Source organism: Balaenoptera borealis (assembly GCF_965194805.1).
Source record: "Balaenoptera borealis genome assembly, chromosome: 7".
NCBI classification, from domain to species: Eukaryota; Metazoa; Chordata; class Mammalia; order Artiodactyla; family Balaenopteridae; genus Balaenoptera; species Balaenoptera borealis.
In genome coordinates this window covers 97,817,781-97,834,395 of record NC_138864.1, presented here as the reverse complement: position 1 = coordinate 97,834,395, position 16,615 = coordinate 97,817,781, and the positions used below count along the sequence as shown (strand labels likewise).

The window sequence follows — 16,615 nt, the reverse complement described above, 5'->3', positions numbered from 1 at the left end:
TACAAATATAATTTAATTTTAAATTGTTTTCATGATTTTCATTCAAGGATAACATGGTAGAGAAACAGCTAAAATAACATTTTTAGGAAGAATGTTTAGGATGCTTTGTACATGAATGATTGTATTTAGCTCCTTCCTGAGTCTTTTTTGTATAACTCATTATTACGTTTCAAGATGCATTTGGACTCCCCAGGAGCACTGCAGAGTGAGCATTAAGGGGAGCTGGAGACTGAGGTCTGCAGCTCTGAGCAGGGATTTAGAGGAGAGAACAGCTTGCCTCATCCATGTCTTCCATTCTCTCTTTTGAAACTAGATCAAGAAGAAGGGGTACTTCGTCCCAGCTTACCCTTCCCGCTCCCCGTGTCCTCAAGTCCATTCTCTATGTCTGCGCCTTTATTCTTGTCTGGCCCCTAGGTTCATGAGAACCACTTTTTTAGAGGGGTGGGATAGGGAGGGTGGGAGGGAGATGCAAGAGGGAGGGGATATGGGGATATATGTATACGTATAGCTGACTCACTTTGTTATACAGCAGAAACTAACACACTATTGTAAAGCAATTGTACTCCGATAAAGATGTTAAAAAAAAAGAGGAAGGGGCAGATGAGAACTACAGAGCCCAACTGCTGACTGGTAGCTCTGGCCCCTATAAAGAAGAAAATCTCAATATATCTCATCATTATGTATTTGTTTACCAGGATTGGGCAGGTGCCGGTGAGGGTGACCGTGTGCAAAAGAGGACAAGGGTGCAGTGAGTGTTAAAAGACGTGAGAGAGTAATAAAGAATATAATAAAATGTCATAAGAGTATTTTGTGGTTGTGACAGACATGCAGTCTGCTTTCTCATTTTACAAATGACCATAATTGCTTGCCTCTCTCTTTTACACTTTGATTGAGAACTGATCGCCTTTACATTGCTGCTCTGCTCCACCTACAGAGCTTTTCCTTTCATTCTGGAAAAACAGTTGTTTGGAGCTCCCTTCATTCAGAGCTCCCAGTCTGGGTGCTATTCTTGGGGGCAACCACCCACTTCCTCACTACCAGTGAAGTTGTGTTAGTTCTTCTAAGCTCTTCCACATAATCCGCTGCTTTTTGCAAACGGCTTTGGTAATACTGCTCCACGCAAAATTTCCCTTCAGCCGTTACTTGGAAGTGGTTGTGAGTAGATATAAATTGGACAGTAGTAGAACAGAGTCAGCTGGAACTCGGTAGTCTTTATACACAAGAGGCTGTGGTTCCTTTATAATCTCCGCAGTGTGCAGTTTACTTGGGGGTGTCTGTTCCTACCCCTACCCATCAGGTCCACAGTCCCTGGATCACTGCTCAAAATTGTCCGAGATTTGGCCAGTGAGAGCCCTTTCAAGCTACTCCTTTTGATATATTCCCATCATCCTTTGAGCACTTCCTTATTTTCTTTCTTTTTTTTTTTTTTAATAAATTTATTTATTTATTTATTTATTTTTGCCTGTGTTGGGTCTTCGTTTCTGTGCGAGGGCTTTCTCTAGTTGCGGCGAGCGGGGGCCACTCTTCATCGCGATGCGCGGGCCTCTCACTGTCGCGGCCTCTCTTGTTGCGGAGCACAAGCTCCAGATGCGCAGGCTCAGTAGTTGTGGCTCACGGGCCCAGTTGCTCCGCGGCATGTGGGATCTTCCCAGACCAGGGCTCGAACCCATGTCCCCTGCATTGGCAGGCAGATTCTCAACCCCTGCGCCACCAGGGAAGCCCCTTATTTTCTTACAGCAAGGTATTTTTTTTCTTGCAGGCTCATCGTACACTTTTCTTTTCCCAACCCCTGCAATTAGCTCTTACTCCCAGAAGCTGTTAACTTCCATTCCTTTTTAATGGAAAATGGTGTTTAGAAATGAAACTAAAGCTAGGAAATTATGTATAATTATCATATTTATATACACACAAATCTATATTTTATTTATTTATAGTTCTGTCTGTATGAAACCATGAGTTCATACTTATATTGACACCTCTGATTCTAATCCAAAACCATAGGGGGTACATTCGTGTTCTTTCTCTATTTAAAACTAACTTCTCCAACACTGAGAAAGCTGGAACCCATTATACTTCAATATATTACTCATGTACTCCAGCCTAGAACACACAGAGAGTAGTTTCAGAATTGTTAATCCATAGCACTATAAAAAGCAAACATGCAAACCTGGAATTCACTATTGTTTATAGCTTTTAAAGAGAGATTTACATTAAAGTGAAATTCACATCTTAAGCACACAAATTGATGTTTTAAAAATGCATATACTTGTGTAAACTGTACCCCTTACAAGATAGAAAATGTTTCCATTACCACAGAGAGTTTCCTGGAGTGTCTTCTCCATAAATCCCTCCCCCACTTCAGGCAGCCACTGAACACTCTTCTGATTTTCTCATCATGGATTAGTCTTACCTCTATACTACAACTTCAGGTAAATGATGACTGTAGTTAAATAATAAGCCTTAAATGTACAAACCTCAAGTCTTTCAACTTTGTTATTTTATTTTATTTTATTTTAATTTATTTATTTATGGCTGTGTTGGTCTTCGTTTCTGTGCTAGGGCTTCCTCCAGTTGCAGCGAGCGGGGGCCACTCTCAGTCGCGGTGCGCGGGCCTCTCACTGTCGCGGCCTCTCTTGTTGCGGAGCACAGGCTCCAGACGCGCAGGCTCAGTAGTTGTGGCTCACGGGCCTAACCGCTCCGTGGCATGTGGGATCCTCCCAGACCAGGGCTCGAACCCGTGTCCCCTGCATTGGCAGGCAGACTCTCAACCACTGCGCCACCAGGGAAGCCCAACTTTGTTATTATTTATAAAAATTGTTCTGGCTGTTCTAGATCGTTTGCATGTCCATAAAAATTTAAAATCAGTTTGTTGGTTTCTCTGAGAGTTTTCAGGGATTGAAGTTTCATTGACCCTTTAATATGTTGAGAACTGACATCTTTAACAAAATTGAGTCTTCCAACCCATGATTATAGTATTTTTCTTCATTTTTTTCAGGTCTTCATGGTTTCTTTTAGCAGTGTTTTACTGTTTTTAGTTTAGTAGTCTTAAATGTCTTTTGTTGGGTTTCTTTCTAAATATTTGATGCTATTATAAACACAATTAAGTTTTTGCCAAACATTTGTTGCTAGTATACAGGTATTCAATTGATTTTTTGTATGTTGACATTGTATCCTGTGATCTTGCTAATCTTGCTTATTAGTTTTAGCAGTTGTTTTGTATGTTTTATATGATTTTGTAGGTAAACAAGCATGTTACCTATGAACAGAACCCATTTGACTTTTTCCTTTCCAAATTGCCTGCCTTCCTCTTTTCCTTTTTTTCCCCAATCATTGCGCTGACTAGAACCTCCAATACAATGTTGAACAGAAATAGTGAGAGCAGACTTCAGAGGCTTTTCCTTTACTTAGGGAGAAAACAGTCTGTTTCATGGTTAAGTATGATGTTAGCTGTACTTTGTTATAGATGCCCTTTATCTCATTAAGGTTTCATTCTATTCTTTGTTGAGTGGTTTTTATCATGATTGAGTTTTGAATTTTGCAAAATGGTTTATCTGCATCTATTGCTGTGGCCATGGTTTTGAGCTTTATTCTTTTAATATGATGAATCACACTAATTGATTTTCAAATATTAAACCAACTTGGATTCCTGAGGTGAACTTCAGTGGGTCACCTTTTATTACTCTTTTTAAATATTGCTGGATTCAGTTTGCCTATATTTTGCTAAGGAGTTTTGTGTGTGTGTTCATGAGTGATAATTTTTCTGTAAATTTTAAAACAATACTTGACTGGTTTTGACATGAAAGTAATCCTGGATTCATAAAGGAAAATGGAAGCATTTTCTTCTTTATTTTCTGAAAGGGCATGTATAAATTTGGCTTTCTTTAATGTTTGGTAGAAGTCACTAGTAAATCCATATGAGTTAGAGGTTTTCTTTAGGGGAAAATTTTTATTTGTGAATTCAGTTTCTCATAATGATATAAAGCTATTTCAATCTTTTATTCCATTTTATGTCAATTCTGAAAGTTGTGTGTTTCAGAGGAATTTGATTTGTTGAATTTATTGGCACAAGGTTTTCATTATTATCCTTTTAATATTCATTCCATAGTGGTACCCCATGCTTTATTCCTTTTATTTGTAATTTGTGCTTTTCTGTATTTCTTAATCTGTTCTTTAAATGTTTAACAATATTAATGATATTTTATTTGAAAAACAACTTTTGGCCGTGTTAATTTCTCTATCATTTGTCTCTTGTATTTCATTGATTTTTACCTTTGTTATTTCTTTCCTTTTACTTTGTCTTTCATTCACCTAACTTTTCCTCGCTTCTTAAGGTAACACTTAGATGATTGATTTGAGACAACTCTTGTTTTCTAAAAAATTTTATTTAAGTGTAGTTGATTTACAATGTTGTGTTTTATTTCTTCTGTACAGCAAAGTGACTCAGTTATACATTTATATATTCTTTTCCATTATGGCTTATCACAGGATATTGACTATAGTTCCCTGTGATATACAGTAGGACCTTGTTGTTTATCCATCCTGTATATAATAGTTTGCATCTGCTAATTCCAAACTCCAGTCCTCCACCCCCACCCGCTTCCCCACCCCCAGCAAAAACAAGTCTGTTTTCTATATCTGTGAGTCTGTTTTTGTTTTGTAGACAGGTTCATTTGTGTCGTATTTTAGATTGCACATGTAAGTGATATCATATGGTGTTTATCTTTCTCTTTCTGACTTACTTCACTTAGTATGATAATCTCTAGGTCCATCCATGTTGTTGCAAGTAGCATTATTTCATTCTTTTTAATGGCTGAGTAATATTCCATTGTGTGTATGTATGTATGTATGTATATATATATATATACACACACACACACACACACACACACACCCCACATCTTCTTTATCTATTCGTCTGTCGATGGATCTTCTTTATCTATTCATCTGTCGATGGACATTTAGGTTGCTTCCATGTCTTGGTTATTGTAAATAGTGCTGCTGTGAACATAGGGGTGCATGTATCTTTTCAAAATATAGTTTTGTCTGGGTATATGCCCAGGAGTGGGATTGCTGGGTCATATGGCAACTCTCTTTTTAGTTTTTTGAGGAACCTCCATACTGTTCTCCATATTGGCTGCACCAATTTACATCCCCACCAACAGTGCACGAGGGTTCCCTTTTTTCCACACGCTCTTCAGCATTTATTATTTGTAGACTTTTTAATGATATCCATTCTGACTGGTGTGAGGTGGTACCTCATTATTGTTTTGATTTGCATTTCTCTAATTAGTGGTGATGAGCATCTTTTCATGTGCCTATTGGCCATCTGTATGTCTTCTTTGGGAGAAAACTCTTCTGATGTAAGCAATTAAAGATATGTTTGTCTGTATCCTCTGCTTTATCTGCCTTTAAATACTCCTCTTTCTCTGCATCCCACAAATTTTGATATTTTTTATTTTCAATCAGCCCAAAATATATTCTAACTTCCTTTGTGATTTCTTCTTAAACTTTTGTACTATTTAGAACTATGTTTTATTTTTGAATTTTGGGGTATTATTAATATCTTATTGTGATTTATTTACAATTTAATTCTGCTGTGGTCAGAGAACATATTCTGTAACATTTTAGTCTTTTGTAATTTTTTGGTGGTTTTTAATAGCTCAGCAAGGGCATCTGGAAAGACTGCATCATCTGTAGTCCTAGGGTAATCTGTTCCATAGTGTCATTTAGGCCAGGTGATTTTCTTAGTGTTATTTGGAGCTACTGTATTCTTGCTGATTTTTTAATCTAGATGAGAGAAAATTGTTATTATTTATGAGAGAAAATTGTTATAGATTTGTCTTTCTCCCTTCTGTCAGTTCTCGCTTCACGTATTTTGGAGATAATAATTCAGCCATCATTTATATTGTAGTTTCTCTGTATGTAATGTGTCTTTTTCTCTGGCTGCTTTCAATATCATTTCTTATCTTTGTTTTCATCAGTTTTACTATGATGTGCCTAGGTATGATTTTCTTTATATTTATCCTGTTTTGGGATTTCCGAGCTTCGTGGATATGTAAGTTTGTTTTCTACCAAATTTTTGAATTTTGGGGCCATTTTTTTCTTTTAATATATTTTTCTCCCCCATTCTCTCTTTCTTCACCCTTTGGAAATCCAGTTATGTGGAATTTAGACCACTTTATATTGTCCTACAGGTTACTGAAGTGCTCTTCACTTTTTCCGTCCTTCTTTTCTGTGTTCCGCAAATTGGATACTTTCTTTTGCTCTATTTTCAAATTCATTGTTTTTTCTTTTCTTTTTAAGTTTTCCTCTCTCAAATCTTCTATTAAGCTCATTCAGTCAACTTTTTTTTTTTCATTTTAGATATTATGCTTTTCAGTTTTAGACTTTCCATTTGTTTCTAGTTTGCATTTCTATGCTAAGACTCCTATCCTGTTCAGTCACTGTGACTATATTTTCTTAGAAAATGGCTGCTTTAAGATTCTTGTCTGCTAATTCCAGTATAGATCATCTTAAGATCAGTTTCTGTTTGAGTACATTTCTCTTGACAATGGATCACCTAAAATACGTTTTTTGCATGCCCAGTAATTTTTTATTGCATACTAGACATTATGGATGATGTGGTACAGAGACTGTGGATTCTGTTATCTTCTGAAGACTGTATTTCTAGTAAGTGGTTAACCTGGTTAGATTAATACTCCGAACTCTGGCTTTTTGCAGTTGGCAATAGCTGAAGTATTTGCTCAGTTCTCCTTTCAGCAGCCACCTCTGTCATTCAGTATGGAATCTCTCCTACGAATGTGTAATTCAAGAGTTAACCAGTGATGCTGGTGAGGTTAGATGCAGTGGCTCCAGTTTCATCCTCTGGCTCCTCAGGCCACTGTAAGGGGTGCTTTTTGCTTGAGCTCCTGCTGCCAGAGCTGTCAGCACAGGGAATAGCCCTCACTTGAAAAGCTATACAAGGGGAAATTTCATCCAGTGTTGTTGACTTCTTCCTAATGGGAAGGTGTACTCCTCTCCTATTTTTATCACTTTTATTGCTCTCCAGAGCCTTCAAATAGTTATTTTCTTAATATGTTTTCAAATGTTTATCGTTATTATCTGCAGGAGAAGATAGTCTAATAAAAGTTGTTTCACCGTTACTGGTAGTGGAACTTTCTCTGATGTACTTTGTATTGTTATATTATAATTGCTATCAAACTTATAAAAACATCATCTGTATGTTTAATATGGTCAACTCTCTAGATCTTTGTTTGCCTGTAAATGTGTTTTCAGAGGAAAATCACTGTGTAAAACTGACATTTTTAAATAGCACGAATAGTTATTATGTTATGAAATGAAAACTTAACATTCTTTAGTGCCAGGCACAACGGTAAATACTTTACATGTGTTTGCCTCATTTAATCCTATAATGTAATGACTATCATTGCTCTATTGTGCAGATAAGAGAACCAAACAGAACTGATCTTTAGAGGGAAAACTTATCAAAGTGACACGGCCAAGAAGTTGGGATTAGAACTTAGTACTATAGTTCTTACTCTTTCAAGGACAAGAACTTTGTCTCTGGGCCAGAATAGTCAAGGAATTTTTTTTAATATAAAAATTATGTTTTAAGTATGGGAATATGTTTATATACTGATTGGAAGGAGCTGATACAGAGGAAGACGTTTAATATTTATAAAGAGCAGTGTGATCACTGATGGAGCAAGTCAGAGGTGACAGGGAGTAATGAAGTTAATTGTTGAAGAAAGTCTGACCTTCAGCAGATGGAAACCTCTCTCCCTTAGAGTGAAGGGAAGGACATATGGATTGGAGTGGCTATAAAAAAGCTTAAGGGACGAGACAGGATGTAGAGGGAGTGAGTTAGTCTGAATTTTCTTGATAAAAGAGTCTATTAGGGTAGACTGAGAGTCTCTTGAGTTGTCATTGGGTGAAGTATTGGGGAGAGTAGCAGAGGTTTAAATATTCCCTGACATAGTAAATGGTAGAGGAGGCCAAACAGAGTTAGGTAGAGTGATTGATGATTGGGGCTCAGAGCTCAATTGAGTTTGGAACCATGTGTTGTAGGTGCATCAGTTATGTGGTTTCCTCTGTGCTATGCTATCTGTAATGAGATTAAAAAGACTCATGTTCCTCCAAGATAGGATTTATAAGGCACGAATGATGGAAGGACAAAGATGCAGAAGAATTATGGGTGCTTTTATAGGAGTATAGTTTTCTGTATAAATATCTGAGATTAGTTGAGTTGATCTCCTGTTGGAAGTCTTTAATTTGATTCTAAAATGTAAGATGAAAGTTATTTCAAAAGTAAAGTGTGATGACCCATAGTATAGAAATACCATGGGCAGCATGTGTGATGTGGTGGGAAAAACTTGAGACAGTAGGAGACCTGAATGAGTGCCGGGATCCTGACACGGAATAACTGGATGACATCAGGGAAATCGCCAATTTGGCCGCTAGTTAGTTGTTTTATAAAGTGCAGGTAGCCCTTAAATTCTACAAGAAAACTTTTTTTTCCACCTTCAGAGATAAATTAGGAAAATCATATTTTAAAAATAAGCTGAAAATTGACCTGATATGTGCTTTTTCCTATGTTGCTATAAGAATTTGGAAGGGGAGGGGGTAATACAAAACATATTTAATATTTTCTTTACAGCTCTAATTTTCTGTATGCCTTCCATAGCAACCTATTGCTTGATGCATTTAGAAGAGTTAAAAGTGCTTTAGCTATTAATAAGTCCAATTTTCTGTGAGGCACCCAGATGAATAAAATATACATATACATCTAGTATAGGACAGAACTATTGTTTCCCAAATCTTACGTAATCTATTTATGAAGTCACCCCCAAATTTCGTATATTAGAATAGAGTGTATGTGTATGGCCAGTTGTCTCTAATTATTCTTGGGGAATTATCTGTATTCCTGAACACCTCTTTATAGGACCCATTGCATTGCTATTCGCCGACTTCCTCAAAGCAGGAAGAATCCCAAAGTAGATGAATAATACCTCTGACTGCTCGTTGGGCAGGGAGCCGTTCTCTGCTTTTGGTCTCGTGCGTGACTGAGGGGGATGGGTAATGGATTTCATGGTGAGGAGCAGGAGCACATTCTCAATTGATGGATCATGCGAGCGTCTCCTTCCTTTGTTACTGATGCCTTGGAACTGGCTTGAATAATTCCTGTCTCTCTTGAGAGTATATTTGTGTTTAACATCTGGGGGTTGGGGGAGTCCTTTCCATGTCTTTAGTCAGGTAGATCTACTTTAACCTTAAACTGTAAGTCCCTTTATGGACCACCAAGGGAAAGTTTCTCTAGTTGAGAAGGTAAGGCATGTGGACCGGGCTGACTACTACAGCCCAGCTTGGGATGTATCCCTCACAAGCACCTCATGGCAGATGTTTCCTGGAGAGAAGGGAGAAACCTGGGCGAACATGTTAGAATAGTGCATCTGTAAGGCCTTCGTATCCAAAAAGTCCATCAGCCTTTGGAAGTTTGATGTCTTTGTGAACTGTGTTAATTTCATTCATTCAATCAATAATTTATTAAGCACCACTGTGTGCCAGAGACTGTTCTAGGTCTTGGGGACACAGCAGCAAAGAAGACACAGTCCCTGCCCTCGTGGAGTCCTGTTCTAGTCGAGGTAGGCAGGTGCTAACCAAAGAGTGATAAGTACAAGGGTGGGAAGGACTGTTGTCTTCCACAGGATGGTGAGGGCAGCCTCGCTGTGAAGGTGACAGTTGAGCAGAGTCCTGAAGGAAGTAAAAGAGCCAGGCTTTTGTACCGTTGGGTGTTCTTATGCATATTAGAAAACCCCACCTGGAGGTTTAAAAGTTTTTAAAAGCTTCTTCTCTATGTTGATCAGTTAAGCAAATGTTGCTTTGGAAAGCCTAAATCCTAGGGACTTGTGGCTCAGTGAGCAGACAGAGCCTTTTCCTAAAGGAAAACGCGCCCTTCTTTCCAGGCAGATACAAGCCCAGGCCTGGGCAGATGCGTGGTGAGAAGGCAGAGCTGGATTTCGGTCCCTCTCACCCCTGCAGCCGGTCACCCTTGTGCAGTGCAGACTCCTCAGTGCAGGCGCCCTGTGTGATGGGTTGTGGTGGAATTTCTCGGCAGGGAGAGCAGCAAGATCAGAGATGCTGAGGCAGGATGATGTTCAAGAAACATCGGGGAGACCAGTGTCATGGGAGCCAAGTGGGCAAAGTGGGATTGAAGGAGATGAGGTCAGACTTGGGGTTCACTGATACTGATTGTATTTCTAATAAGATATTTCTTATATATTAGTTCAAAGAACTTTCATATATGATTTTACATGATTTTTACAGCAACCTATCATAAGCTCAAAGAAGTTTACAAAAAACTAAGTAATATGATTAGCAAGTATAGGAGTTTAGAAATTAACTGAAGTCCTCTGTTTTCAGCACTTTTTATTATACAGTGCCTCAAAGATTAGTAATTTTAAGGCATTAAACCTTAAAAAAAAAAACAAAACAAAAAAAACAGTTCCCTAACAGAGTTCTGTTTTTACAAAAGCAGACCTTGCTGAATTCTGTGTTGTGATTTGAAGCATCAGGTAACTGTTCTCCTTTTCTACAGTTAACTTTAATACATTAAAATTTTTTTTTCTGTTGCTGTAATTTAGATGTTCTTTGTAAAACCGTTTACATCTATTTTCTCATTTTAATGAGTCTCTAAAATATTATCTGTCATCTCACAACACATCTCAGAAATGTGGCACTTTGACCCAAACCATGTAATTGTTACAAAATTAATAAAAATCTCTCCACTTCTTTGGCTGAAAGAATCCTCTGCCTATTAATCAGGGCTGTCCTGTGCATTTCTTTCAGCTGGAGATGGAAAAGCTTCAGCTCCAAGCCCTTGAGCAAGAACACAAGAAGCTGGCCACCCGCCTGGAGGAGGAGCGAGGCAAGAACAAGCACGTGGTCCTGATGCTGGTCAAGGAGTGCAAGCAGCTCTCGGGCAAAGTCCTAGAGGAGGCCCAGAAGCTAGAAGAGGTGATGGCCAAACTGGAAGAGGAGAAGAAAAAGACGAGCGCGTTAGAAGAGGAACTCGCCGCTGAGAAACGAAGAAGCACAGAAATGGAAGCTCAGATGGAAAAGCAGCTCTCAGAGTTTGACACAGAGCGGGAACAGCTTCGTGCCAAGCTGCACCGAGAAGAAGCACACACCACTGACCTCAAAGAGGAGATAGACAAGATGAAGAAGATGATCGAGCAACTGAAAAGGGGAAATGACAGCAAACCCAGCCTCTCTCTCCCCCGGAAGACAAAAGATAGACGTTTGGTCTCTATATCTGTGGGAACAGAGGGACCGATGACAAGATCTGTTGCGTGCCAGACAGACCTAGTGATAGAGAGCACTGACCCCGTGAAGAAGTCACCTTTGACCGTGCCTGTAAAGCCTGCCATGGGGAGCCCCCTAGTTTCCGCCAATGCGAAGGGGAATGCGTGTGCCAGTGCCGACTTGGTCAGGCCAGGTATCGACAGGCAGGCTTCCCACGGTGACTTGACTGGCTCCCCTCTGCCCACTGTCCCACCTCCAAGCGCAAACAGAATTGAGGAGAATGGACCGAGCAGCGGCTCAACACCAGATTTAACCAGTAGCGCATCCCCACTTCCCAGCACCGCCGCCCCGGCCGCCGGGCCCACACCCGCCCCACCTCCTCACAGTTTACATTCACCGTGTGCCAACGCGCCTCTGCATCCAGGCCTGAACCCGCGAATCCAAGCGGCTCGGTTTCGATTTCAGGGCAATGCTAATGACCCAGACCAAAACGGAAACACCCCCCAAAGTCCTCCATCCAGAGATGTATCTCCTACAAGTCGTGACAACCTAGTGGCCAAACAGCTAGCTCGGAATACTGTGACCCAAGCACTGTCAAGATTTACGAGCCCTCCAGCGGGAACGCCCCCGAGACCTGGAGTGCCCCCCGCGGGGGACGTTGGCACCTACCCCCCGGTCGGTCGGACCAGTTTAAAGACTCCCGGTGCCGCACGAGTTGACAGAGGAAACCCTCCTCCCATCCCTCCCAAAAAGCCAGGGCTCTCCCACACTCCTTCTCCGCCGCACCCGCAGCTCAAGGTTGTCATGGATAGCAGCAGGGCCTCCAGTGCAGGGGCCAAAGTTGATAACAAAACTGTGGCTTCGCCTCCTTCCAGTTTGCCACAAGGGAACAGGGTAATAAGTGAGGAGAATCTCCTTAAGTCTTCCTCCCCTCAGCTGCCACCAAAACCATCCATAGATTTAACTGTGGCCCCTGCAGGCTGTGCCGTTTCAGCCCTGGCCACGTCTCAGGTGGGTGCCTGGCCTGCTGAAACCCCTGGACTGAACCAACCTGCATGTTCAGAAAGTTCCCTTGTCATTCCCACCACCATTGCCTTTCGCTCTTCCATAAACCCTGTTAGTGCCTCATCCTGTAGAGCAGGTGCCTCAGACAGCCTCCTGGTAACAGCATCAGGTAAAGGGATTGGAATGTTATACCCTTCTTTAAGAATGTGGCCTGTCCTCTCACTTGCCTTTGTTTCCTTCACATTGCCTTGAAACTTTTTTTTTAATTTGATACTTTTTTTTTTTTTTTTCCTATTTCTTTCCTCTCTTTTTTTTTTTTTTTTTTTTTTTGTTTTTCTCTAAAGGCTCCGGGGTATGGTGATTCATCTTGCTATATGAATTGTGGTTTTGTTATGCTAAGTGTTGTCTTCTTTTAAAAATAACTTGAAAGTAGTGGTTTGGAGCACACAGAGACCATTAATTTAGAGAGACTGAAGCATTTCCATGGGAGGAAGGGCTCGTCCTTCTTATTAAATATCTATCTCAGAAGACTTCATTATCAGTGAGCCATCGCCAGACAGTATGTGTTCAGTTCTGTCCCTTCTGAGATGACATTTGAAAGAATGCTTTCAAGTAGTTATTAACACTACAGTCAACCTTGGATTATCAAATTGATTAGAGGTGTCCTGTAATTGGTATATCCTAAGTTTTAATATCAGTTTGGTGTTTACTTTTTTTAACCTCAAAAATAGTGTGTATATTTGTAAATCTCTGTTCTAAGTTTAGTTTATTTCAGAAGTATTTAGAGCCGTCATCTTCTAACACTTGAGCACAGATGGATAACATAGCATGTGGGCTATATTAGAGAAGGTTTCCATTGCAGATGTGGTTTATGAAGTCACCGAATCTGGGACTCTTGAACAAAGAATCGATAAAGAACTGGATTTTTCCCTTTCATTATATAGTGCTAGAGGAAGCATTGCTTTTTATTGGCATTCATCTTTCACTGAGTAAATGTGGCTCTAAAATAATATTACGGTGTCACAGTTCTGTTGAAACTTTGCAGGGTCTCTTCTACTCCAGGATCTTAGTGGTTAGTAGAGACTATTGGTTCTAATGAGAGAGAACTTTAAGAGTTAAAGGAAGATTTGAGCTGTGTTATATTTAAAATTTAGGGAGAAGCATGGGAATAGGAAAAACAGTACTGTACTTGCTAATTATCAGGTAATTAGAGCAGTATAACGGGACTTATTTATCCAATTATAAGCTGTCTCCTTGAAATTAAGCTCTTTGAGAGGCTGGATTCATATTTTAAGGGGCAAAATTGGGAATTGGAAACAGCATGGACTTTGATGCCAGTCAGATCTGCCTTGGAATCTAGGCCCTGCCATTTACAGCTGTGTGTTTTGGGGGATTTTTCTTGAACTGAGCAACTTTTCTCATCCTTGACGTGGAGCTTATGCTGCTTATATTGGGGAGGGTGGCTGTTAGGAGGATTTAATATCATAACGTACAAAGAGCATGGTATTGAGCTTAGAGCAGCATGAGTGATGAACAAAAAGAGGTGATATTACTGCTTCAATTTACTGTTGCTGAAAGCATTTTTGAAAATTTGCTTTAGAATTGACTCTGGTATTGCTTTGGGATGTCTTTCCAGGCATTGAGCATTCCATATATTTTTTTAATCTAAAATGGTATTACTGAGCTGGATGGCCTTTCTCATGGCCTAAAATGATGTTAGCTGTTTCCCACAAGTTAAATCCACCCTCAAAAGAGGAATTTTTGCTACCATTCAGGAGCATCAGAGAATGTGCTGTAAGGACTTAAGGTAGTTGCAAAACACAAGTTCCAAAAATGTTTGGGGACGTGGCAGTGCTGTTGACCTAAATGCATAGACTATAAAACAGAAAACACTTCCTGGGATATATGAATTTTGCCAGTTTTTTAAAAAATACAAAGCTATCTTTGCTTTATACCCCAATGCTTTGCCAGTAGTTGCCTTGGTCATTACTGTGCTCCAGGGTTCAGCTCCAAATGCCCTTTGTTTTCCATGGAAAAGCTTTAAAATCAGGATCCGTGACTGAAGAACTTTTGACAGCAGGATTTTAAGTTAACCTTTAAAGTCAGAGAATTCCTAGTCCATTATTTATTCACTAAAATGCCCTGCCTAGGATACAGTGGGATTTTGGATAAAGGAACCATAACTCCTCTGAAAAAACGCCTTTGCTTGTGTCTAGAGAGCAAAAGAGGATAAATAGTGGACCCAAAGAAATAGCAGTCACTGAAGATCCGTGAAACTGGTTCCTCATTTTCTGTTCTCTGATTTTGCAGTTTGGCCAAAATATTCTTAGAACTGCAGGATTGCATTTGGTGCAGTAACAGGCTTCTTTGTCGTTTGATTATAAGATATAGTTTATTAGGAGAAAATGGAGGCAGTGGAAGTTGTTAGTCATCAGCAAGAATTTACTGAACATCCGTTCTATTGGGGGGATAGAAATGTTATTGCAGTTACATAGTTGGGGTGTATAACTCAACCGTGGATGTAGGTCAACCTAAACTTTCCAAATGAGATATAGGATTTCGACTGTTTTCCATTTAGATGCCCCTATTTTTGCTGCTGTGCCCGCTGCAACTAGGAAGCACCCTCCATCCTCCTTGACCTACCTGTGCCTGGGTGAGCATGTGCCTCGCCAAAGCATCGGCTCAGTGAAGGGTATTCATCTTGTAAATAGCCACTCATGTCATTGTGATTGGTAAGAGCAGGACATGGGGACAGAGCATGTCTATCAAATACCTGGTTGATGTGTTTTCCAATGTCGGTGGTGAAAAGAGCACTGGACTGAGTATAAAAAGGCAGCGTTAGTCCATTTCTGCTCCTTGCCATGTATTACCCTAAAGAGCAAATTCTCTCTGAGCTATGAGTTTTTCCATCTAAAAATGAAAGCACTGAACCAAAAAAGTAATAATAGTTCCAAACCAAAAAGATGTGTTAAACTTGCCTGTTGAATTTTTCAAATAGCAGTTCACTACCTCTCCCTCTTTGGAAATCTAGATCCCATGATCTTTCAAACTCTAAAAATCTGTTTCTATGTCAGCTTATATGTATGATAAACAATTATGGTTAAATTAAAGCACTGAGGAGAATTGCAATGACGAAAGATACCACTTTAATGAATTATGTTGTAAATTACTCTAACTCGATTAGCAGTTTTATAGCCAAATGTTAAATTTTTAAATAACCTTTAAAATTCTAAACAAATTAGAATTTCTTGCTGCTGCTGACCCTGTCAAATGAACACATTTTAATTGTTAGGTGAACAGAAGCCTAAACCAGAAATCACCCCAGGCAACTGAGTTTCCATACCCTTGCAAATGTTTTTTCTGTTTTTTTAAAAAATTATTAATTGATACATTTTATTTAATTTGGTTCAGATTTTTTTCCTTAGGTAAACATATATTTAAAAAATTATCCTCCGTGTTTAATTGGCTTAAAGGCTAAGTCAGAAAACGAGATTGATCTGAGCTATGAATGAGATTAACCTTCTCCACACTCTGAAGCTGATGCCAGAAGCTGTTCTCCGCTCCTCTGCCATTGCATGTTCTGTCTGTTCCCTTCATCACTGCACGTTCTGCCAGATGCTCACTTTTACTAATGTTTACACATGATACTGCAAAGCTGAATGACCTTTTTCTAACATCATTAAAGTAGCTGTATGACTGCAGGTCTGTACTATCATTACTTAACCAGTCAACTAAATATTATCACTTTTATCATTGTCGGGAATTTCAAATGAACAATAAAGCCTCATGGTGAAGTTTTATTTTTCCCATCTTTATAGCAGGATTTATTATAATAACTTAAGCTTGCCTGTGCTGGGGAAAATTGAAAATGATAGTGGAGATAAAAAATGTAGTTAAACTTTAAGAATACTTGGTATTTATAAAGCATTTTTCACTTTTAAAAGATTACTAAGTGTATTTAAAATAAAATAAAATTGATATATATTCTTCTGGAGTTTTGTATAACAGAACTGTAAGACTCTTGAGTGGTCTAGAGATTGAGAAAATTTTTGAATAAAATATTTTGTCTTAAGATAGCTTAACATTAGAAATGGAGTTTCCCAGGAAATTATCTCCATAATGGAATATTTCCATTAAAAAAGTTAAAATATATTTATATTTTAATTGTCCCCCAAGCCTAGAATTGTATTAAAAAAAAAAAAAGAAAACAAAACCCAAAAGAATAGCAAACCATTTAATATATACCAGTTGATGTTCTTAAAAGGGTATCAAGAACTGAGACCCCTGGGGTGAGGTAGAGGGATTGAGA

The 16,615-nt window shown here is 39.2% G+C and overlaps 1 protein-coding gene across 4 annotated transcripts in view; it reads left to right on the top strand.

The window, feature by feature from the left end:
• The window catches only part of CTTNBP2 (cortactin binding protein 2), a 156,459-nt gene that overhangs the window by 63,567 nt on the left and 76,277 nt on the right, over positions 1 to 16,615 (top strand). For 3 of the 4 annotated variants that reach the window (XM_082399966.1, XM_082399964.1, XM_082399965.1), the window contains exon 4: positions 10,846 to 12,475. In XM_082399966.1, coding sequence (XP_082256092.1) covers positions 10,846 to 12,475 — 1,630 coding nt within the window. Of the gene's footprint in view, positions 1 to 10,845; positions 12,476 to 16,615 lie in introns of those variants that run through there. The other variant, XM_082399967.1, reaches the window with a different exon arrangement.